Source organism: Chiroxiphia lanceolata, chromosome Z (genome assembly GCF_009829145.1).
Source record: "Chiroxiphia lanceolata isolate bChiLan1 chromosome Z, bChiLan1.pri, whole genome shotgun sequence".
NCBI classification, from domain to species: Eukaryota; Metazoa; Chordata; class Aves; order Passeriformes; family Pipridae; genus Chiroxiphia; species Chiroxiphia lanceolata.
This window is the reverse complement of record NC_045671.1, coordinates 18,400,774-18,426,461: the sequence shown is the minus strand read 5'-3', so window position 1 is coordinate 18,426,461 and position 25,688 is coordinate 18,400,774. Positions and strand designations below refer to the sequence as shown.

Here is a 25,688-nt window from a genome sequence, read left to right as displayed (position 1 = left end):
ACACATATGCAAAAACCCATAATGTCAAAAGTCATAGATATTTCCTTTAAAACATGAAAATCATAGAATCCATCACTCTTATGACAGCTATGACAAAAACGCAGTTTTATTGATGGGTTGGCAAAAACTTTATGTAACTCTAGACTATTCTCGTGGAGAGTGAGTTGGATGGAGGGCATAATATGGTTCATTTCACATTATGGAATTTTTTTCCTGTTTTATGTAGTTAGAAACACTTAAGCCTGAAAAGAGTATTGGGTGCATATGAATTCCATTCTGGCATATTTTGCAAGAAATCAATATGAGATAAATCAAGTTTTAAAATGTCCTGCTATATAAAAAAAAAGAAGCTTTAAAATCAAACCAGTGGAAATATTTAGAATTTGTGGTAGTATACATTTCAAATCTTAAATCAGTCTAGACTACGGATAATATAACTTATCACCAACTGGAGAGGACATAGAAAAAAGAAAAACAATCTAATTTGTGACAATGCTCAACATGAGATCAAAGTAGATCAGACAAAAAAATTATATAGGAGAGAGAAAAAACTGGGAGAGAAATGAAGTATGCTGATGTGAAAAACAGGATAACACAGTGGCAGATTACTACAGCAGTAGGTATGCTACAGAAAAGAAACCATAACTTTAAAGTAATCAGTAATTTCTCCAGCTTTCTGTTAAAAAACTTTCAGGGAGAGAGGGAAATCAACTTAAAAAAAAATTCCTTTTTCCATTCATTTTGAGTCCATCTGAACCCAAAAATGTAAGCAGAAACAGTAGCATGTAAGTCCCTGAAAACATATTCCAAGAAGAGGAAGCATCTGATGATGTATTTGAATTCAGCATGTTAGATTCATCAATTACAGTAAGTTCCAAAAAAAGAAACCTGTTGTTCTGCATCAGGCTAGTCTCCTCACAACTGAAAAAATAGTACTAGTGGAAGAAGGGGTAAAACATTGACCATACAATCTTCACTGTTGTACTTTTGCATCCATATTGAAGCAGAAAACTTATTGGCAACATGCTGCAAGAGAATATAAGGCCTCAGATTCTTACAAGTATGCCTCAAATTCTAATGGCAATAAAGAAATAAGTTTTTAAATAATTTAATACTATTATCTCTTACTACTGCAGGACTACTACAAGACTGGCAGACAGAGCAGGGAAAGAAAACTATACATACGATCTTAAGTTGGGGGTTCCTGCACCAAAATAACCTGGTCTTTCTTTTCTAGGGTCAGTGCTGCAATAGTACCTATTCTACATAAATCACATTATTTCATACTTTTTTTCCAGAAAATATAATCTACCATGACATCACAACAGTCCGCTTTGCTCATCAACAGTTAAGTAACAAGTCTACCTGTAACTAACAGAGACTTAATGGAAAGGTAAAGATCAAAAAATAGGAAAATACCGAATGTGCTTTAATACAGTTTGACAGCTGGAAAGTAACACTGTGAAATTCTACAGAAACTGTTTGAGATTTACCACTATGCATAGATGAAGTTCTCATGAACAGCCCAGCTGACAGTCCGCTGACACTGAAAACAGAAGGTACTGCACTACTGTTCCCTCCTAATCTGCCCTTCCTTTCTCTTTCGTGATATCTACTTACGAGAGCCTTACTCCCTTTCCAAAATAATACTTTTAATGGCTTTTGCTCACTTAACTTTCTTACAGGAAAGTGAAATAAATCTGTGGTATTCTGATGAAGGCTGGCAGAAGTGTGCACAGTAAGTGGTAAAAATGCATGACCAGGAGCTGGAGGTGTAAGTAAAAGAGAGCAACAAAAAAGAGATCGGTAAATTAATCCTGTCTGCAAAACTGCAGACCCACTGATGATTGTTTACAATTGCCAAATAAGTTTTAATTTTTGATAAGGAATCCAGTCACCACTCTGTGTTTCAGATTTTTAGGTCACATTTTTCTTTTTTAAATACTCATCATCACTAAGCTAGTTAACAGCATTTGCCAGATTTGTTATCTGTTCTACTTCTGTGTACCTACATTGAGAGAACATACACTTCAGCATGCAGTCACAAGACTCAGAGCTAAGAAATACATGTGATAATTACTTAATAGCATGAATTTGTGCTATTGGGAAGACCCCTTAACTGGACATCTTCTACACCTTCATTTTAATGGCGAAAAAAAAGTTTATTCTTCAAAAAATCCTCTCTTTTTCATTAAATATAGATGACCTCTTCTGGCAATAGAATCATAAAATCATAAAATATTCTAAATTGGAAGGGATCATCAAAGGCTCATCAAAGTCCAACTCCTGGCCCTGCACAGGACAACCCCAAGAATCACACCATGGCCTGACAGTGTTGTCCAAGCACTTCTTGAACAACAGAAAACCTATTTCCTGAAATTTTAGATTCCTCAGAATGCAAGAATAAGAATTTTTCACTCTTTACTGCCAATGCTGCCACAAAATATATATTTCTTGGTTGATTTATGAGAAAAAGGACAGGCTGTAGGAAGAGACCTTAGGATATGAAATACATTTGTTATACTGCGAAATATGAACCACAGCAGCTAAAACTTTTACTTCTGGTGAGAGCTCCTTAACATGCACTTGCAACAACAGTCCTCCATAACTCCTTTTAAGGACCCATATTGAATAAGAGTTTTTTCTTTCCCTGGCTTCAAACAGTAAACTAATATAACCATGACTGAAATTAAGCATGAAAAGAAGCTGCAAGGGAACATACTTAGAAAAGGAGAAAAGGACTTGGAAACGATAGGACAAAATCTCTTGTCTAGTACCAGAATGACCCTATGGTATGACACTGGATCTTTTTCCCTAGAGGGGAATGGAGTCTATCTATGACAAAGATTTTGACTGGGGTAGACAGCATGAACTATTGAGCAAAGTTTAAAATGATTGAACCTGCCCTCGCAGATGATAATTGATACAAAGAATCTCAGCTAATATGCAAAGGTTTTCGTAACTCTAAGTCTTCTCCTCCGCCAATGCAAGAACCTACAGATTTGTGGAAAACAGATTCGAGCACCCATAACTGCTGTTTTTGAGAGATGCTCTGGGCAGATAATAGAATTACAGAATGTTTAGGTTGCAATGGACCTTCAAGATCATTGAGTCCAACTGTTAACCCAGCAACTGCCAACTTCACCACTACACTATGTTCCTAAGCACCACGTCTACATGTCTTTTAAATACTGCCAGGGATGCTGATTTCAGCACTTCCCTGGGCAGTCTGGTCGAATGCTTTACAACTGTATTGGTGAAGGAGGTTTTTCTAACAACCAATCTAAACCTCTCTTGGTGCAACTTGGGGCCATTTGCTCATCTTATTCCTTTTTATGTGGGAGAAAAAACTGACACCCACCTTACTACAACCCCCTTTTAGGTGGTCACAGAGAGCAATAAAGTCTCCCTAAGCCATCCTTTCTCCAGGTTAAACACCCCAGCTCCTTCAGCTGCTCCTCATAAGACTTGTGGTCCAGACCCTTCACCAGTGGGGGCAGATATGCCCCTTAGAGACATGGTTTAGTGGTGGATGTGCACATACTAAAACGTTTCAAGAACAACAGAATATTTTAATTCCAAGGTACTTTGGAGCATGCTTTTCTAAAACATTATATGAATCAAAAATAATACTTGTTATAAAGGTATTTAAACAAAGCTAAGTATCTTTTGGAGTAGGCTAGCAGAGCCTGATCAAACAATTACAGCATTAATGCTTATCTACAGTTTGCCTGAAAGTAAGAATTACTCTAAGTTTTGGAGGTATGAAATAGGAACTTATTATTTAGCCTTTTAGCATCTGAATTTGAGTAAGGGCACTGGAAATACATTTATTTAATAAACATTACATAACTCCTTGCCCTGTAATGATTAATTAATGCCTTGAATGTTCTGGCATCATAAAATAACATGGAAATAAAGAGACAGAAACAGAACTTCATGATCTGTAACTGTTTCAAGAATTATTTTATAAACAAAACCAGTACAAATAAGTAAGGTTTATTGTGAAAGATGCACTTAGCATTCCTGCTTCCTGAACTGGCTACTAAGAATTCTTCTGAGCAATATATGAAATTTAATACACCTTTTCCCACTCAAGCTCTCAAGGCTTTTTTGTACTGTCATAGTTTATCAGTAAGTTATTCCCATGAACAGGAGACAATATTGTCACTTTATCTTCGCAGGCATTGTTGCTGAGCCTCTAGCCAGAGGGTTCTAATGTTAATAGAACAATAGCCACCATTCAAAACCATCCTTTTCTGCCAACAGCCTGCAACTACCATTTCAGCAGTCAATGAAAAAACCAACAGTGAGCCTAAAGGTTACTGGGCAGTGAATTTGTGGAGGAAGTGCTTGAATGAAAACAAACATCCATGAATGCATTTTTCCCTTGCCAATATTCTACAATCTTACTGATGACACAGTTTTGAAAACAGTTGCTTAATCCTTTAAACTTCCCATCAGAAAATGAATACAACAAGTCTAAAGCCTTGCTATAACCTTATAATAATAATTTTGCAATGGACAGACTGCAGATAAATTTTGCAGATGCAAAATAAAAGTACTTTTATGCCTTTGAACAAGTTAAACTATTTACTTTTGTCTGGCCATTGGAAATTTCACAGGAGAAACTTCTGATCATACAAATTACAGACAGGATTTGAGGGACAGCCCATAAAACTGACCTAGAGACGAATATATATTATGTGACTAAAAAATTATCTCTGATTAAGGACAGTCATTTTATTTGGATCGTTTTTGTTACAGATTTACCAAATAAAAATCAAATTATAACAATTGTAATATTAATAATAATAATCCTTTAAAAGTATCACTGGATTTTGATTAATACAAAAAGCAATATAAATACTGTTTTCTTAGTAGGTGTAAGTCTTCTTCTCAAAGAGGTTTGAATTCAGTTATACATGAAGGGTATAAGACAATGTCTCAAGAATGCTTTAAAATTCTGATAACATTCCACCAACTACAATTCTTCTTTCTGAGCAGAAGCGATATTAAAAAACCCAACAGCTTTAATTAAAAGGACTGTTTTCACTGGATCATGCACTTGTTTTTAAAAATAAGAATGTGTTTTTAATTCAATTTTCACACTTTTAAAGCAGTTGATGATTAGTGTCAAATTTAAATCAACTACTTTTCCCACTAAAAATAATTATCATAAACATATTATACTTACTATGAAATAGAAGAAATACCATGACACAAAAAATACAGCTATTTTTAGTAAATAAAGGTTTATTTTTCGTTTAAGCACTTATTTCTGCAGAAGAGAACATACTTTGTTGATGAAAGGTAACTTTAACTTCAAACATATAACTATGATAGAAAATTCACATTTTAGATGGTTGACATGATCTGTTTTTCTTCAGCCATTTTAACAAAATGTACAGTTTCAGATACCTTATTTTGTAATTAAAACAGTTAGCAAACTGAACATACCTAAGAAATAGTTTGGTATCTACTTGTCTCAGGCTACTGTGACTGAATAGTAAATTGCTCAGTGTTGAACTGTAAGGAAAAAATAGGCACATAAAGCATCTATGAAACAATCTGAAATCTGGACTATTATAAAAATAGAATATTATATCAGAATACTCCAAAGTATATTGCAATTAATATCCACATGTAAGAAATGAAAAAACTGTCAGGTTGAGCATTTCACAGATAATATGCATTAAAAATAAAATTTAAAAAAATAAAAATAAAAAATTGCAAGTCAGAATAAGGTGGACATATTAGTCCATCCTCTTTTCCTGCAGTGATTATGCAACTGCTGACTTCAATTCACAATAAAAGTTGGGTTTTTTTCCATTTTGTGCTCTAGGTGCTGAAACCACATAGTGCAACTTGTTTTAGAATGCTATCTTACAGAAGAAAAATTTATGCATAAAATCAGCATGGATTGTATCTTCTACCACAGCAAAAGTGGCATAAATGTTTCATTCACTATCATCTATTCCATCTACAGTGAATTACGGTATGCATATACTTGAAAAGAGAATACTACCACAATGCCATTTCTGTGACAATGACATGCTGTATATAAAGTCACTGCTACTTCTTGATGAATTTTTTTGGAAATAATGGAACATGAATACTGTACTAGATTAGTATTTAATCCACATGCATTCAGAAATATTCTCCATTCCGTACACAACTAACAACTTCCAAAATAGATGTTATGATCTCACAATTAATATTCAAATGTTATTCAAATGTTAATTTAATCATGAAAACCCTATCAACTTATACTCTCCTCTGAAGAAATACGATTCCTGTGCCCCAAGGGGCCATGGGACTCATTCAGAATCATATATGTGAAAATGAGAACAAACTGCAATCAGATTCTCCACTACCTACCTATTTTCACTTTATCCTGCCAGTCATTTGCATTTCCTTTTTCATTCCCTCCTAAGGCCCTACTCACCACACATTTTCATACACTCCTCGCTGACCTCGTGCTCATATTCTTTTCATGTCTCTTTGGTTTTGTCTCTCACATTTTTATGACTCTTCCTTCCTTGTCTTTTACTACTGACATCCCTCATCCCTTGTTCTCACTCATCCTCTTTTCCTGTTTTTGGAGATGAATTAATTTCAAACTCACAGGAAAGATAGAGAGGTGACATTTTTACTTAAAGCATCTTCGTTTGGACCATCTACATATACTAAAGGAAAACAGGGGCCACTTTTGTCAGATCAGGTTACAGTTTCAATATTAATTCCGGTGACAGGACGTAGCAGCTAATCTTGTCCCATAAAGCTTCACAAATTTGAACAAAACCCACTTAAATTCCCGCTGAAAAGCTCAAGGAAACTCAGATTCTATAAAGGGTTTCTAGAAAGAACAAATCATGTTCTATCCTCTAAAAAGTTACAATTTCATCTGTTCATCCAGGTAGGACTCTTTACTTACTGGCTTAACTGCACTGTATGAAATTTTTAAGACAGGTGGCCAAGGCACAATATTTGAAGAGTACTCTATTCAATTTAAATACATTATTTAAACATAATGATCTACTGTAGGCCATCTATATTAAACTGTTGTTATAAGAGGGGATGCGATACTTGATTTGATGATCATCAATGCAACATCCAGAATGGAAGCAGCCTGAGCTGCAGTGATCATGCGCTGCTGCAGTTTGCAGTCCTGAGGAAAATCGAACCCTGAATTTTAGGAAAGCAAAATCCCAGCTGTTCAGGGCGTTATTCAATCAGGTCCCCCCGGAAATTGCCCTCAAGGACTGGGAGCAGAGCAGACGTGGCAGATCTTTAAAGACACTTTCCACTGAGCGCATGAGCTCTCAAATATCGGTTTAAGAAACCAGGAAAGGAAGGCAAAAGTCTGGCATGGATGAGTTGAGTCCTGCTGGTCAAACTTAAGTACAGTGAATAAGTGCACAGGCAGTGGAAGCAGGACTGGTATCCTGGAAAATACAGGGATGCAGCCCAGTTGTGTAGGGATGGAGTCAGAAAGGTCAAGGCATGGCTGAAGCTAAACTTGGTAAGGGACACAAACACGCTTTGAAAAGGGTAGAAAAGAGAACTCGATAACTAGCATCCTGTCAGCCTCACTTCTGAGCCTGATAAGACCATGGAACAGATCCTCCCAGAAGCTATGCTAAGGTACATGGTGTTTCAAGGCAGCCAGCACAGCTTCACCATGGGCAAGGCCTTTGACACAGTGCCTTACTACATCATTCTCTGTAAACTGGAGATTTAGGGATTTGACGAGTGGACTGCAGAGTGTATGAGGAATTAATTGGATCCAGAAAGTTGTGGTCAATGGTTTAATGTCCAGGTGGAGATTGGTGACATGTGGTTTCCCTCAGCAGTCTATATTGGGACCAGTACTGTTTAATAATTTCATCAATGAAATATACTGTGAGATCAAGTGTACCTTCAGCAAATTCGCAGCTGACACCAAGATGAGTGGTGCAGTTGACATGCCTGAGGGAAAAAGGATGCCATCCAGATGGATCCGGACAAGCTCAAGAAGTGGGTCCATCTCCTACACCTGGGTCAGGGCAACCCCCAGTATCAATACAGGCAGGGAATGAAGGGATTGAGAACAGCCCTGCCAAGAAGGACTTGGGGTTCTGGTGTATGAAAAGCTGGATGAGACCTAGCAATGTGCACTGGCAGCCCAGAAGGCCAATTGTATCCTGGGTTGCACCAAAAGCAGGTCGAGCGATGGGATTCTGCTCCTCTGCTCTGGTGACACCCCACGTGGAATGCTGCATCCAGCTCTGGAGTCCTCAGCACAGGAAACACATAGACCTGTTGGAATGGGTTCAGAAGAGACCCATGAAGATGGTAAGAGGATTGAAACACCTCTCCAATAAGAAAAGGCTGAGAGAGTTGGTGTTGTTCAGCCTAGAAAAGAGAAGGCTCTGGGGTGACCTTACTGCCACCTTTCAATACTAAATAGGGGGCTATAAAAAAGACGGGGACAGTCTTTTTAGCAGGACCTGTTGTGATAGGGGTAATGGTTTTAAACTAAAAGTAGATTCAGACCAGATATTTTTTACAATGGGGGTTGTGAAACACTGAAACAGGTTGCCCAGAAAAAGTGGAGGATGTCCCATTCCCCAGTTGAAGGTCAACTTTGTCAGGGCTCTGAGCAAATGACCTAGTGGAAGATATCCCTATCCATTGCAGGGGTGTTAGACTAGACAGCATTTAAAAGTCTATTCCAATAAAAAACCCAAAAGCAAAGTACAAGTTATCTCAATTTCTACTGCCCAAGATACTCAGATATACTTTCAAAATTCAGGTACAATATCAACATATGTTGAAAGTGAGAATTTTCCAGATGTATTGCAGAACTCAAACTAGCTGAAAAAACACACAGAGATAAAACATGGCTTATATATATAAATAGCACCAACATAATTACTCATATATAATAACTATACTGAAAATTCAATCTCCCCAGATATGAGTTCATCACAATGACAAGCATCTGAGACTGCTGAGGGCCCAAACTCTATGATATGGAAAGGGCACCTAAATACCAACGAATGCATTTGTGTGCAGGTATACATATAGATAGCTGGATATATTTTCACTGGCTTCATAATTATTTTATACTCATATTTTAAAACCCACAACAAATTCCAACTCTAAGAACAAAGTTGTAAAGAATTTTTCATTACAAAAGAGAAACCCACAAACTAATACATTCTTAAAAAGCCCCGTGTTCTTAACTAAGCATTGCCTTGAAGGAAAAGAACCATGAACTTTACCTTCTAGTTATCTGCAACATTCTCATTTTGAGAAGCTCATGTCATGAGTTGAAAAGTGACAATTTGAATTTAACAAGCACTACAAGTTGCCAAACTACCATTACCTCTAACAATGTTTTGCAGTGCACCAGATTCGCTCCTGCTCCCGCTGACCTTTCCACACGTGGTTCAGAGACCACTGGATTAGAGCTGTTAACAAGTGACAGGTGCAGCCAATTAACCAAGAAATGACGTAACAGTGACTTCCAGTCTTAAGCATAAAGCCTGTTCAGCAAATAATGCTCTTCTATCAATGAGCTCAGTATGGCCAGACTTAATAAGAACTTCAAAAGGTCTGTACTGCTGATATACTTCTCATTAAACAGTTATTTTACTGTGAAATTATCCAACTGTGACTACGGTATGCTTTGCTGTTCTCCAACTTGGGAAGTTGTCAAACAATGTGCATTAACCCTTTTATTGAGAGGATCACAGATTTTCAAGTACATAATGAGACAAAATAAGAACAAATGAAAATGGCGATAATAATTGCATTGTTATGTTTATTGTGTTTTTCTTTTCTTTTTCTAATAAGGAATTAATTTTTTGTTTGGTTGGTTGGTTCTGTTGATTGCCTCTCCACCCTCCTTCCCCCAGGTAAGTATATTTTGTCTCAGTATGTTCCAGTAAAGCTTCCATATTCTGGAGGGTTCCAAGCACTATGGAGAAATAGCTGGGTGCAGACTAGATTTTGCAGAAGACTCAATTAGCCATGCTGACTCCACACACCACCATGTGGTCCAAAATGGTCAACTCAAACTCTCTAAGAACATGTTCAAGAACACACAAGCTGTATCCATGTGTGAGTTGATAGGCTGGGCAGGATTTTAAAGTTTTCATTCTACATTGCAGTAACACAGTTTATACAGCTTTGAAAACTGAGTTATCTTTGCAGATAGATAAGCCACATTTCTGTATCAAGGCACAAAATCCACCAGAAGTCAGACTGGCTTCTCATCCACTCTTGCAGCGGTACGTCTTTCTTTTGTAATGTCCCTTAGCTAGAAATGGGCAGACAAGAATAATGCAGCATGGCAGCATTCTATATAATTCTCTTCTGCTCAGTTTTATGACCCCTCTGTCTTTGATGCCTCAAAGGAATCTCCCTAATTTATTGGAGAGTGAAGAGGCAGTGCCACTAATTGTCTGAGCTCTGGGATGAGGAAAACTTACCCTCTCCACAGGGAAAGCAGCAAATTGTAAAATGAAAATTCATATGCTAGAGCCCAACTCCACGAAATTGTGTATTTTGAACTGCTGGTCCCATTGCTGTTAATACTACTACCTGTTTTATTGGAGTTCTTCCCTCATGTCAGGTGCTTTAATATGCTAATATCCCTAACAGTAACAAGCTGACTGGATAGCCATCCTATAGCATTAGTCTAAACCTTTTACACCTCCTTGATAACAAAGGCAGTCTCTACAAAATGCCATGCTGTACAGAAAATGGCAATACCTGGTCTAGCTATTAGTAAAGGTAGCGTGGAACAAAGACCATTTTATCATGGCATTCTCCAGAAGAAGAAACTACATGAATTCACCAAATCAGTTTTCTGTCAGGTCTATTCACAGACAGGCCTATTTTCAACTTTTAATACAAAAACCCCCTCACACTACTTTCTAACAAAAATTTCATTTAAAAAGATGCCTTAAACATAGGATAGTTGGCTTTGATACTTTGATTTTACCAGTAGCCCTAATTTTATATTCAAGCTTCAGGAAAATACAAAGAGTAAACAGCTGTACAGAATAAAGGGTGAAGCTGGTTATTTGTAATTTGCTGCCAAAAGCCTGAATTAAAAAATGGTACAAAATAAGAAAAAAAAAATCTTAACTTGGCCTCAGATATTATTTCACTGAGGTAAAAGTATTTTTACATAGAAAACTGATCGTTAAATAACCATTGTCCATTTATTTATGACAACAAACACAGGTAAAGTTATACAGACATTCATCTTTGAGCACATACAGAAAACCCCCTACAATTCTAATTTTTTTTTTATGTTAGGGATTAAAGCCTAAAAAAAGGAAAAGTACCTAAAATGTAGAGGGGGAAAAAAAGATTCAATAGCTCTTTCTATTCTCTGAGAAAGCCAGATATGACATCTGAAGACGACATTTTTCTGTGTTCCTGAGTTATCCCAAAACAGAAAGAAAATCCACTAAAAATAAGCAGCAGAAAAAAAAAAGTAACAGGGCAATTTGCTTTCAACTGTTTCTTAAAACATATTTAAAGATAATTTTGAACAATGGCAAACACTGGTTTTGAATAAAATGGGAGGAAAAAATCTAGAGGTGCAGGGGATGAAAAAAGGGGAAACTGTAGCGTTATATCATTATTTATAATGAGAAAATACATATCAGATAATTATACGCCTGACATTGATAAAGTGCTCTTGAGCAAATACAATAAAGCCAGTAACTTAGGACTATAAAAAAATTATTTCTACAACTTATGAACATAGAGACATCAAACTATCTTGTGTGAAGGTGTCGCTGTTGGGATGGGCACCACACTGGGATTTCATGCAGAAAAGCCTTTATTTCATACAAACACAGCCAATTTATACTCTCCCCTAGCCAGTGCGTTTCACCACCATTGGTGCCCTTACTACATACACATCTTAAGACTGGTTGCTCTACAGCTTCTGCAACTCAGGGTGACTCAGCAAACAGTCCAGGCTCTCCGGCTATCACAGCTGCCCCTGAGCTCTGTCCTCCCAGTCCACCTTCTCATCTTCATTGTTTACATACCTTCACAACTTCACAGCTGCAACCACTCAAATTCAGGGCCCAAGCTGTCCACAGCTCAATTGCCTCCCACATGAAGGAAGAGAACATAGCATAATTTCTGACCAAGTATACACACAACAAAGACTAGGGAAAACAGTAAACTGCCACAAAAGAAGATTAATGCTCAATCTACTTGATGCATCAAAGTCCAAGAGAGATTTGGTACAATTCGCAAATGAGGACATGCTAAAAAAAGGCTAGCAGATGAGTGAAAAAGGGTCTAATGGCTCTAAGAGGAGTCAAAAGGAAGACTGGAAAGGAGCAGTATTTTTATTTATTTAAGAAGAAAAGGACTTACCAAAGAAATTTTAGTAGGGTGTATTTCAGCAAAAATCTCTACATTAAAATGGGATTTCTTTTCCACCAAAAGATGAATGAGATAAAAGAATTTAAGAGAATCTTGTGTGCTCTATTAGGTAAAACAATGGATTAAATGATCCTAGTAGCCTTTTTTTGCCTTATCCTCTCAAAGTCCAGGCTTTTTGGATGTTTTCCATTTTCATTAGATAAACAGCTTCTTCTCATTAAAAGCAGAAATACCCTTATAAGGATTCCAGTTGGGTTTTCTTTATTTCTGCTGACACAAATTCTATTCATAATCTTGATTAATCTTAGAACTTTTGCAGAAATAATCAATACAATTGCTTGTGGTGATAATATTCAGGTAACACATTTCTGTTAAAACATCTAATAAATTGCTTTTCACGCTTACGATTATTAGAAAACTGTAGTGAGGAGACATTTGATGGAAGTGCTCTAGGATGACCCCGCTTAATTGGACCAAGTGACTCACTGTTCTCTCCTCCAACCCTACCTATTCCATGATTCAGCTCACAAAGTTTGGAATTTATTTGGTTTCATTGCTACCTATCTATCAACTGCTACTATTAATCAATAACTATCAAAAATACAACACACCAACTTTTTAGGCAATAATCGAATTTCACAACCAGATTTCACAACCAGAGTCTGATAAAAAATATAATTTGTCCTACACTATATTAAAAATAGTTATTACATATTTTGCTATATAGTAAGGCATGCAAAAATAACTAAATATTGAATTATAATATAGATTGACTATCTAGAGTCAAACAGCAGATGTGATATTTAAAGAAAATGTTTGAACATAGCGCAGTCATCCTTCACTGCAGTACTGCTTTAAAATGTACCACTTGTATTTACAAAAAATGTATTCTATAATAGAAAGAAAAACCTCAAAATGTCTCTTCCCATGCTACTGAACTCTATTGAAACAAAGAAAGCAAACGGAGCATGAACATTTCGCAATTAAAAAATACACGGCTATACCACTGCTAAATCTGTCTTGTTACATTACCAGAAAAAAAAAAAATCACATATGCAGCTAAACAACTGAGAACACTCTAGCTCTTTGAAATGGTATCTTACCCACAATACAGTGCTAACAATTCACTGTATAATAAGGATTATACATTCTCACCTTCCATCATGCTAACTGCATTTTTACGGGTCATGTACGCATCCTTTTTTTCCAGGTGACTAGACAAATGCACACACAGACTTCACCTAAAAATACAGAGTCTTGCCAAGTAGCAGCAGGATGAAATATACCACAGTAACAATCCTGTCTTTGTCCTAGGCTAACACTATACCTATTAACATGCTTTGATGCTCAGCCAAGAAAAATCTTAGCGCTGGGATTCTGAGTTTTGTGCCCAAACAATCTGGGTTTGTGTTTAACATAGTATAGTCTGCTTTTAAGTTACTGCCAATCATTAACTCTACAAAGAGTAAGTCTGGGATTATTTTTTTTTCTTTAGAATGAATGTTATTAAGGTAAAGAAGGCAGAAAAATCTACATTATTTTGAAAAGAATAATAGAATCATGCAATCCTTAGCACTAAGGATAACACCACTAGTCTTATTCAGAAAATTAAAGTATTTCTAAAAACAATTCTGAAGTAATTTTTCTTTTCTATATGTAATATGCCTGCAATACTGAATTCCCTGAACAAAATTAAAAAAAAAAAGCAAAAAGAATTACACTAGCTTCTTAAACAGATAAGTCAAGAATTCATTTTTACCAAAGGAAAAGTAGACAATTATTTTCATTTTCTGACACAATTAAACAGAGAACCTCATCAGTCAAAAAGTAACTTATAAATAGTATTAAAGAAAAATGGATAAAATATAAAACATTACAGCTAACTAAATCTAATATTATTCCTATCTTTCAAGAAAAATAGTCAGGATGAAGCGAGCGATCCCTCATGCATTGAGTAAAAGAAGTATGTAAAGAAAAAGAAAATATCAATTAAGTGTACTTTCAAAGCATTAGTGCTACACATGGAGAAGATCAGAAAAAAACTAATAACCTAATGACTTGATGAAACATTAAAGGATTAAAACAAAAGTATTATTCAACGTTCTAGTCCCATCAAGAGGCTGTTCCCATTGCACTGTAAGACTGATATCTTTTATAGAGTACTGTGAACAGAAGGTCACACACACTTTCTGCAGCACTAAAACGTGCTTAAAAGTCTCTTATCTATGACAGTTTACTTCTGGCTTGGATTTGGTAGCTGACTTTTTTTTTTAATTTGATTTACTGTATAAGCAATCTATTTTACAAGGAACTCCACAACTGTAACACTCTAGTTGAGTGAAAATTGGCTAGAATAGGGGGCCAAGTGGACAGGAACACAAGATGACAATCTCTTGAGACAGCCTTACAGAAAAAAAAAGTTACTCAATCCCAAGGGTAAGGACTTTTTCTGTCTTTTTAGCCAAAATATTCCTTCCTTCCCTTTATCCTTCATGCCATACAATGACAGTAAAATTCCAAAGGAACTTCACAGGTTCTCAGGCTTATATGTGAATTTTACTGGAATCATTGAGTCATGTGAACATTTGGAGGAGTGAGCAATTTCCATATGACGGTGGACAAATGGCAATTTATAAATCAGCAATTTGGTTTCAAGTCCTTATTTAATTTGTATGCTCAGTCACTCAAAGCATACAAAATACACATAAATTAACATGGAAGCCTACCAAAATAAACATCGGATGTGTAGGTAGGTATGACTATAAGACAATATATGGCCTGTGGGTGACTCTGTGTATGACAGAATTATAAAATTAGGATACCAATACCAACCAAAATACTCTGAAACCATCTCCCTTCTTTCAGACACTCTTGAAATATATAGCACTAATTCTCTTAATTTCTCCTCTTACTTCAATAGTGCATTTACGTGTGTGAGATTTTCTAGTTTAACATCACCCATGGTCCAGATCCAGCAAAGCACCTTAAAAATATCTAACATTCTTGTTCTGAGGATCTAGTGTATAAAGACACCTTCACAGAACCTCAAAAACTTCCAAACAAGAACAAACAAAACCTTCAGTTTATAAATTACAAGTATATGGAAATTAAATGTTTACAGTTTTGAGGTAGAAACTTAGAAGAGCTACTACAATTATTAGACACACAATCAACCAAATTGTGTTTTAAAAGAATTAATTATTTTAAATTTAAAAGAATACATCAAAATAAGTTCCTTTTTCAGATTACTTTCATTCCCACCTAGACAATGAATTTCCACCAATTTGTGTCTATGTTTCTTCTCAACACCACAGGCAAAAAAAATAAAAAATGTTCAGGTAGCTCTAGCTCACACACTTCTGCATATCATAGCTGCGGCAATAAAATACAAGACACGTTCTCTTGGATAACACAGTTTTAAATGTATTTAGAATTCAGGAGAATTTTACCTGCAAACCACCGGAGGTATGTGTAAATCAGAACCATTACAATGCACTTTCAATGTCAACTAGGTATTGTGCTATATGATAGTAATTCTCAGACCATTATTTTGTCTACTTAATTTCTGACATAATCTCCAAAATTCTTCAAAGGTAGCTCACCACTTCAAGCATGTCCCTTGAACTCCTGAGTTCAAGCTGAGTTTGGCATATGTGTGGCAAGGACTGTATACAGAAGCACTTAAAACTACAGAGAACGTGTTGATCCTGGGGAATGTGTTGATCTTCACAAGTGGGCAGCAGCTTTCTATATTCTGTGCTGCAAAGTCAATTCATAAATAATTGGATAATTTCACTACTTTGTCACATATAATAATCCAAACTCTACCTCTTTACTGGGGCTGAGATACTGGAACAGGCTGCCCAAGGAGGTTGTGGATGCCCCAACCCTGGCAGCATTCAAGGCCTTGAGCAGGTTGGTCTAGTGGGAGGTATCCTTGCTCATGGCATGGGGGTCAGGAACTAGATGATCTTTAAGGTCCCTGCCAACCCATAACACTCTGTGATTCTATGAGGTTCACACAGGGCCACCTCTTAAACCTGGCAAGGTCCCACTGTATGGCATCCCCTCCCTCCAGCTGCACCACTCACATGTAAGAATCCAAAATTTCTAGGAAAATTAAATTCAAATTGTAGGCAGCACAGTAACATACGAAAAAAATTTAAAAATACAAGAACAGGAGAAATTGCAACTGTCAAGGCAATCTCATGCAATAATCTTTTACAGCAGTACAGTATATCTAGTGATATAAACTTGACAGATTTTTTTTTTCTTCTATCATTTTAGCATCTAACAGATATTTTTCATTATTCTAAAAGCGGGCACTTTACGGACTTCAGCAAAGACTTTTGAATCTCAACTTAAAGGGTCATGATAAAAGGGCAATAGGTTTGTCTGTATTATAATGAACTGCAGTTAAAGTTATGAGTTTCTTTACACATTCAAAAATGAAAACTAATCAGTTTACATGTGCTCATCTAAACAGTTAAATGAATTTTACATCCATTTTATTAAATTTTATGAAACTTACCTTTTCTAAAAAAATTTTGTACTGTATTACCTACACACAAAAAGGTACTTCTTGAAGCAAGTTAGAATATAATAATTCAATAAAACCTCCCACAGAAAAATCACTAGTCAAAACCCAAAAGGCTTCAGAGTATTGACTGTAACATTGGGGAGTTTCTTAGTAGAATTCAGCATGAGTTCTTGACTGGTAACTAACTTGGCTAATTTGAGAGTCAGCCTAAATAAACCCTCTTACTATGTGAAACAAGAAAATATGCATCCTATTACTCACAGGTAAGGAAGTCTCTAAAAAAAACCATGTGGAAAGGCCATCTTCAAGAATTGGGTTACAAAGTTACTGCTTAAAACCGTTGTCAATGACACATTAATCACTGACTAGAAATATATCTATTGACTCCAGGGAACTCAGTACTAAATTCATTAGTAGCAAATTACACAAACTGCCAGAGTAGCAAATTCTCGTATCAGAACTACTGGGCAATCTAGGCTTGCTAAACAAAATAAAAGCCAAAGACAGCTAATTGCCACAATCTAGGAAGTAAAACCCAGAATAAGTGTACAAAATGAGAAACTAGTTCTGAGAGAGTGATGACTGAAAAGAATCCGGAAAGACCTAGCAACATAAGTGTATCAGTGGAATACCAGCAAGGACTGATATGGTCAACCTATGAATGAACAGGGAGGTGGAAGTAAGAAAAAAAAAAAGAGTTGCTGCTCTCTGTACACAGCACTATCAAGGCTAATAAGAGATTAATGACTAAAGTGCTTTAAAGAATGTTGAAAAATTGAAGAAGGAAAAAAACCCCAAGCCATAAAGTGATGTGAGGACTGGAAAAAATATCTTGCAGTGAAAGACTGAAAGAACTCAACATGTAAAGCTTATCAAAAGGACTCAATTAGAATTTAAGTAGTTGAAGTAAGAAAAAATACAGCATACTGCAGTGAATTGAAGTAAGAAAAAATACAGCATACTGCAGTGAATTTCAGAAAAAGGCACAGGGAAAAAAATTAATTTGCTACAACCTAAATGCAGACAAATTAAAATGTAAAACTGGATGAGGTACTGTTAGGAGCAATGTATCTAAATACTGGAATAGACTACACTTCCTAGCTAAATACTGACCAAACTACAGTCTCTTGATATCTACAAATTATGTTTGAATGCCTTTCCTGTTCAGGTGTAGCCAAACAGTGAGTTCAGTGCAGGCGTAACTGGCAGTAAATTATGGCATGAGATACGCAGTTTATCTAATGGCTTAAAATACTATTAACAGATCACCTGAATTTGCTGTATGAAAACAGCAGCAGTTCTATAGGTATAGTGAAGTTTGAAGTCAGTTGTAAAGAAAATTTCTACTCAGGAACTCAAAAGACAGTCTTATTAACATAAAATGAATATTTCCTGATGCTAAACTGAAAAATTCTGTTGTTGGACAGTAAGTTATAGTTGGTTTAAGAAAATGCTAGAAGGATTAGAAGTACAGTTAATAAATTTGAAATAGTAATTACTGTGAAGAAATAATATAATTCTATACAGAAACAGATAAATCTTCACATTCCGAAGTACATAAGTAGCTCTAAATACATGGTATTGACATCACATTGCTATACTTACGATCAACCAACATTCACAAAAAGAGTAACTTCCTGAATACAAAATGACATACTGGAGAAAGTTTAAATAAGTAGAAGCATAATAAAATACCCAAATACAGTACATGTAACTTAATTACAAAAAATCAAAATGACTGAAGAGCTGCTGAACTTCTTTTTTCCAGATCTCAGCAGAGTCTAAGGGGGGAATAAAATAAAAAAATGTAAAAAATACAAATCATGAAGAATTCAGGTTGGAAGGAACCTCAAAAACTCATCTACTGCAGCCTCATGCTCAAACCAGATGATATCCACTGCCCTCTCATCTTGCCTTTGCTAAATCTGTAGCACAGAATTAGACTATTTCCAGTCATTTTCTCCTTCACTTGCCCAGAAATAGCTTCCATGAGGACCTACCCTGTGATTTGCTTTAGGGTCAAAGTGAGGCTTACTGAATCCTCCCTATGGTCACTGCCTTTTGTGAAAATGGGTGCAAAATCTGCAACAGCCTCCAGTCAGAGGATTTCCACAGTGTTTGAAAGATCACATACAGCAGTGTTGCAATGATATCAGCCACCTTGCAATAAAGGTTATAGTCAGCAGATTTGTATGACAACAGTCTCAGCCCTCTTGAATGCATTCCATAGATGCACAGAAATGCAACTTACAAATAACAAAGAAGTTTCAGATTTTCAACAATGATAGGAATGACAAATTCTTCCACTGTAGAATTATCTGAGTCTCCAAAATGATTTTTATTACTTTTCACTATAATGCCTGCATTATGAGCACAAGGTAACAGGTGCACAGTACGTGCATTTAAAACAACATATTCTAACAAATATTATCCAGTTGTGAATACAAAACATCCAAGTAATTTTTCATAACAACTGCAGATATACGGAGAAAAAAGAAGTTTTGATTTAAAGGTCTTTTCTATAAGACTTCCATATGATAACGTAAAATCAGCTTTGGCTTTTCCACACCACAGTACCATGAGAGCAAACTTGCATGTTCAGTGTATCAGTATTTATTCAGATGCTAAGACAATGTTATAGCGACTTAACGACAGGTAATTTTTACTGTGTGGTCTGAAATGGACCTAGTATGAACTTGAATTCCTGCCTAGCATTACTATTGCGCCTAGATGACAAAAGGACTGTGGGGATGCAAGTTATTTGTCCAAGTTATTTCACCTTGTCTTTTAACTAAAAAGTAACTCTGAGGAACAACACCTTAAAAAGGAATGTGATTACTTAGTTCAACCACAAATCATAGGATCACTAGGAGAAATATATACAATAGGAAAGACAGAGTTAAATTTAAGTGATGTTAACTACTCAAAAAGAAGACAGCTTCTCTTCCTCAGTAGTTTAGCTATTCTATGCACTTATTCCATATTGCTATTTAATAACACTTCCATTAGAAGGATGCAACCGAAATTGTTGACTATACAGTGAAATACTGCACAGTCAACTGTACTTCACTCCACACTGCATGTCTTGCAAACAAGAAGCACTGAAAATTTTTAAAGTTGGTAACAAGAAATGTGTAGCGCCCCAGCTCCACCTACAGGATATAAAGAACTGTAAAAAAAATATTTTTAATTACCAAATTAGAAGAGGACTATTTACTCTGAAGCCTTCAGATGGTCATCTTAAGCCACTGCCATTTTACAAACTCAATGCAATGCTGATAAAGTTGATTACTCTTGCAGTGATGGCAAACACTTCTATCTCTATACATTCCTTCATGTAAGCAGCTGTTCTATACTTTGAAGTCTAGGTTTAAGCTCTGTATAAAAAAAACAATAGACCTGTGGAATTTCTCTAACAACTTGCCAGAATTAGGGGGAAACTCTTTTTCCTCAGGTTTCTTATCTAATATACAATTTTAAAGTATAGTAATTATTTTTTAAAACATACACAGAAGGTTAAAATGCATACTGAAATGACTAAAATTGCCTTCACCATTTGACCATTTCAACATGATTGCATTTAGAAGTGGTATTGGATCTCAGTATCATGAATTTGAGATGGTGTCTATTATTTCCATATTGCTTCTCTGAAACAGATGTGCAACCTTCAGATTTCACTCATGCGTTTGTATTGAAAGAAACAGGACCGATACAAATGAATACAGATTTGCAAAAAAAATTATGCATGTTAAAGACAGTACATTGAAAAAAATATTCTTAGTTCAATTATTCTATTAGCACATTTAAATATCTGATAAGATGAGTAATTTTGTTAGGTATCAGATGTTTCTTGGCCCACTGATATGTTAGTAGACATTACCCTCAAGCTATGTATGGTCAATCCAACTTTTTGCTTGATGTTTGCACCTCCCACATCTCTGCCTCTAATCAGCACAGACTTTGACTACAGTGGGTGGTGAACACCCATGAGTATATCATCTACCATCTCCAGTACATTAGAAAATAGTCACTATTTCAGACAATGAAACTTGATGTTGTTTATCTTATTTTATCTCATCAGACCTCTAATTTAATAACACTTTATTACAAACAGTAATGGCTTTGATTTTCATGCCAGAGGACGTCAGACAATTATTTGGAAAACAGTAAGTCTAGAAATTTATGTTACTTGTGATACTAAGCAGCGTCACCCAAGGCTATAACTCCCAACTGCTAAAAATAAAACCCATAAAAGCCTCTTCTGAGTTAAGACAACCCATTTGGCTATAATACTACTTCTGTTACCCTGAAAGAATGGAATAACCACAATCAGAGCCAGCAGCTTACAGACTGACTATACACGTCTCTGAAAATAGGACAAAACATCACGCAAGGTTAGGCACTGACTATCTCGTTCTACCTTTGTGTTCCCTTCATGCTACAAACTTGCTATTACACCTTAGACTATTTTATTTCCAGCAGCCACCCCTATAAAGCCCCCGAGATAATTAAACTGATTAGTGGGCAGGTGGTTGTACAGACAGGTAGGTAGTAAATACAAACAGATTCCGAAGTCTTTTGCTATTCTTAGGATGTTATTTTGCTGCCATATACTTCAAGGTTCTTTTTCATAGAGCTTCTTGGAGTCCTTTCAAATTTCTGAATCCTTGCCTCCACTATCTGATACAGCTATTTAACACTAATCTGTATTTGTTCAGTCTCCATGATCAAGAACAGTTCATTCAATCTGAGAAGCTTAAACTTATTCTGTATTGGAGAATATTATGGGCATTATCACAAGCATTATTAGGGTGCAAGACTAATCAATCACTGAAAGCAAGAGTATTGAAAACTAGGAACTACTTCTTTCTGCAGTCAGAAAACTGTCAGCCCAGTGTTTGCAAGATTTGAGAAAGAAAACTACCACCATGTAGTCTTGTCCAGCATACTAATATAAAGCCATTTTAATTGACACTAGATAAATATTTATGTAACTTATCAGTGGGATTATGTATCAATCTCAACCACAGAACTAGAAAACAGATTTTGAGATCACAGTTATCCATCATACTCATCAATATCAGTATACATCAGTATATTTCCTGTGGACCAACTGTCTACAGCAAAGATAATACAGCCACCAATTCCCAAAGCAGCAAACAGCACAACTTCAAAGATATCAGAAAGGAAAACAAGGCAACAGGTTTTTACAAGATGTCTTGTATATGTTCTTTGTAAAAGTACCTAGTTATATCTAACATAGTCATAAAATCATGACACTATATTTCATGCACTGTGACTCACATGCTCTTGTAGAGAGAAAGAAACAATGAAAACTAAAAAACAGTGTTCATGAATTAGAGTTTTATCACGGTGTACATATCGTCACATGACTCTACAAAAGATCAGATTTACGTGCTGTTCCAAAAGAAATGGATTAACATCAGTTTACAGATCTGACCATACAGATCTTGTTGACTACATAAAGTCTGACTAAGTATGAAAGTTGGTTGCCTTGCCTCTAACTAAAAGGAAATCATATGAGAGGAAAAACTAATGTCCATTTGAATTACAGGTTTTGTTTACTGTATCTTTATTTTTGTTATTGTGCTGGGTCTTTGATGTCAAATGCTCTTGCTTGTATATCTCCAGTTATTAAGTGTACTGAGTCCTCTCTTCAGCAAACATAAAATTATGAGGAACTTCAGAAGTAACACCATCTAGGCCTGAGAAAAAAGTAAGTGGAACCAATTTGGATTTGCTCAAATTACAAAGGCTTCTTGACTGTACCTGACGTGACTCTGAGATGCAAATCAATAGTGGGGAAGATGTAGAAAAGGACACAATTTCCCACTTAAATCCCATGAACATTTTAGTTTCTAGAGCTATTGTGCAGAGTTAAGAGCACAAAAGCTAAACCACCTTTCTGATGTTTCCCCCAGTAAGTCTTCACTGAATAAGTAAACTTACACATTTAACTTTTTAACTGCAAGGTATTAATTTTTCAGTAACTTCTGGAATCCATATTTATTGAAATACTGGATAATAATTCCTAGTAAGTTTGACATAAGAGCCACTACTCATCAGTTGCATACGTGATGAGTGTTTTTATGCAATATCAACATTATTTGGCAGAAATTCCCAAACTCACTCTGCAAGAAAGACTGTCAAGACATAAGGTTCCAAGAAAACAAATTAACTCACTGAAAATTGAGTGCTAATCAGTACAGACATTCACAAAGACTGGCACAGCTAAACTACAGGACAGTAACCCAACGCTTTTATGTCCGTAAAGAAAAACTAATGTACCAACTGCAGTGTGGAAAAGCCGGTACACTGCAAGAATGATTACTCTGTTAAACCAGACTTCATCAGATGGCTAGGAAGCCTTTGTTTTCTGCAAGTCACAGTGATGGACAACTACTATGTGTTATCACAGATAAAGCTACAAAACTCAATCTTACAACTGAGTAGAAAGACAAAGTAAGGCATGACAAACACTCTTCATTTCTGACTCACAGGGAAAAATAAAACTCCCATAGAAGGTATCAATAAGTGCTGAGTGTAACAAAATGTAACTTACCTGTTTGGTTCAAACTGCCAAACAAAACTAAGAAATGAGAAAGCAATAGGCAAGCTCATCTTCCACAGTTCGAGGTGGACAGCGGGCAATACTTTTAAGTAACGCTTACCCTATCAACATTATAACTGCAAAACTGGAATTGAGAAGAAAACCTTTACCTGTAAATAACATAAAGAAAAAAGACCAAAACAAATAAAACAACCCTTACCTGCGACTAGTTGTTTTCTTTTCTGGCTTATTTTCTTCCTCTTCGGATTGCTGTTTAGCATTTTCACTTGTATCAATTTTCAACTTCTTGGCAATGCGTTCCTTTATTTGAGATCTCTCATGACTAGCAGTTTCATTGTCTACACTATCAGCATCTTCATCATGTTCTTCTTCCTCCTTTATTGATTTGAAATGGAAAAACTCCTTTAGATTTTTTACTACAAAGTGTTGAATATGGAAATTTTTTCTTATAAATGTAATCTCTTCCAAAGAAAAATACTTCATTTCAAATCAAACTTTTCAAACAAATGGAAAAAATTTGCTTCAAAGGGAACAAAAAAACCCTAAATATAATAGTTTTTCATACACGAATTACATCTTTTTTGTATGGTTAAAAAAATTAAAACCAATCTATTGTAGACTATCAACTTTTACAGGTCTACAGATGACATCCTAGCAATGTGATATTACTGTGGTCACTGTTCATGAATCGAAAATTTGAACAAGGCAATACACTAAACTTTCATTTTCCACTAAAAGAAAAACAAAGTTCAAGAACTGCCTGCAACAGGGCTATACTACAGCCATGATGGGATGGAAGAAGTAAGCCCATCAGTCTCTGTGAGGAAATTTACAAATACTAAGTTGATCAAAACAGGCTGTGAAAACGTGTGGAATCAATCATCCCAACTTGCTACACAGGTCCTAGCAGGGGGCAAAAGGAGATAAACTACCTTGTTCAAAGACATTTGGAGGTAGAAATAATTGCAGAATGAAAATGTGGCCTGATCAGATCAAGGGATCTAAGTTTGATTACTTTCTTCCTTGAAGAAGGAAGTCTGCATGAACCTTAAAGGAAGAATGCCAGCTCAAAGATTACATGGTGTATCTTTTTACTTTTACTTTGGTGTGATGCTAATCAGCAAAAGAGAAGTGTAAGATACTACATGACTAATTTTAACCACACAGAGAAAGGATACTTAAAAATGGTGTTCCTGGGGACTGTATCCAAGAGACAGTCAGGATGTAAGCTCTTGGAAAGGAACACTCTGAAGACCATGTGTATGTCCTGGGTGTGATGGACAGTTAGGAGGAAGAGCACCATGAAGTCCACATCCATAAACATGGAGAGAGAGAGGGTAGAAAAGTAAAAGCAGCAAGGGGCACAATTTTGGGAACAGAAGAGAAAAATCAAAAGCTGGATTTCAGAATCTTCAGATTCCTAAATAGTGACTTAAGTACAGCTTCTTTTTAAACAGATGAAGAGAAAAGTGGAACAAGATGAGCATTTCCCTTAATTTACCAGAAAGGTACTGTTTGACAAAGGAGATAATGAAAATTTCTGAAGGATGTGCTTACTTGATAAATTGTAAGGGAAATAGGTGACTACAGCCCTAAATGGCAGGGGGCAGAATCCAGAAAAGAAAGCGACAGGACTGTGTTTGAGGTGTTCACAGTCAGGGATAAAGACAGACTCCTGGTGGAGATTTGGCTAGGGCTTAGGTAAGAGTATTTCACTGAAACAGTTGGATAGGAGAACTTCTGGAATAAACCCAGCAATCTCTGGACAGATTGCAACTGCTAAGTAGTAAGCTAGTAAAAATTACAGAAATCTGAGTAACAGGAGAGGAGTTCCATGGATTGTATTTTAAAACGGGAGAGACAAAATAGTTCAACTTTTCCCACTGAGCTAAATTCCCTACTTCCCAAACCTAATATTACCCTCACTTTACACAGGATTTTATCAGTTTTATTCTAGAAAACTGAGAAAATAGGATATAACCTTCTTCCTCAACCTCTTCCCTCCTGCAACTCTACTCTTTTCTCCTGCCTAGTCTTCTCTTTCAGTCCCTCTTCTGCCTCATTAACTCCACCTGACCTTCTATCTTTTAGACTCCTGTTTTTCAGAAGTCTCATTATCAACTAATAGAATTAACACATTTCCACCCA

General features: G+C 36.0%; 1 protein-coding gene across 1 annotated transcript in view; it reads right to left on the bottom strand.

Annotated features, from left to right (window-relative positions):
* CWC27 (CWC27 spliceosome associated cyclophilin) overlaps window positions 1–25,688 on the bottom strand; it is a 103,355-nt gene that overhangs the window by 62,576 nt on the left and 15,091 nt on the right. The window contains exon 10 of the mRNA XM_032676839.1: window positions 23,740–23,915. Within this exon, the coding sequence (XP_032532730.1) occupies window positions 23,740–23,915 (176 nt within the window). The remainder of the gene's footprint in view (window positions 1–23,739; window positions 23,916–25,688) is intronic.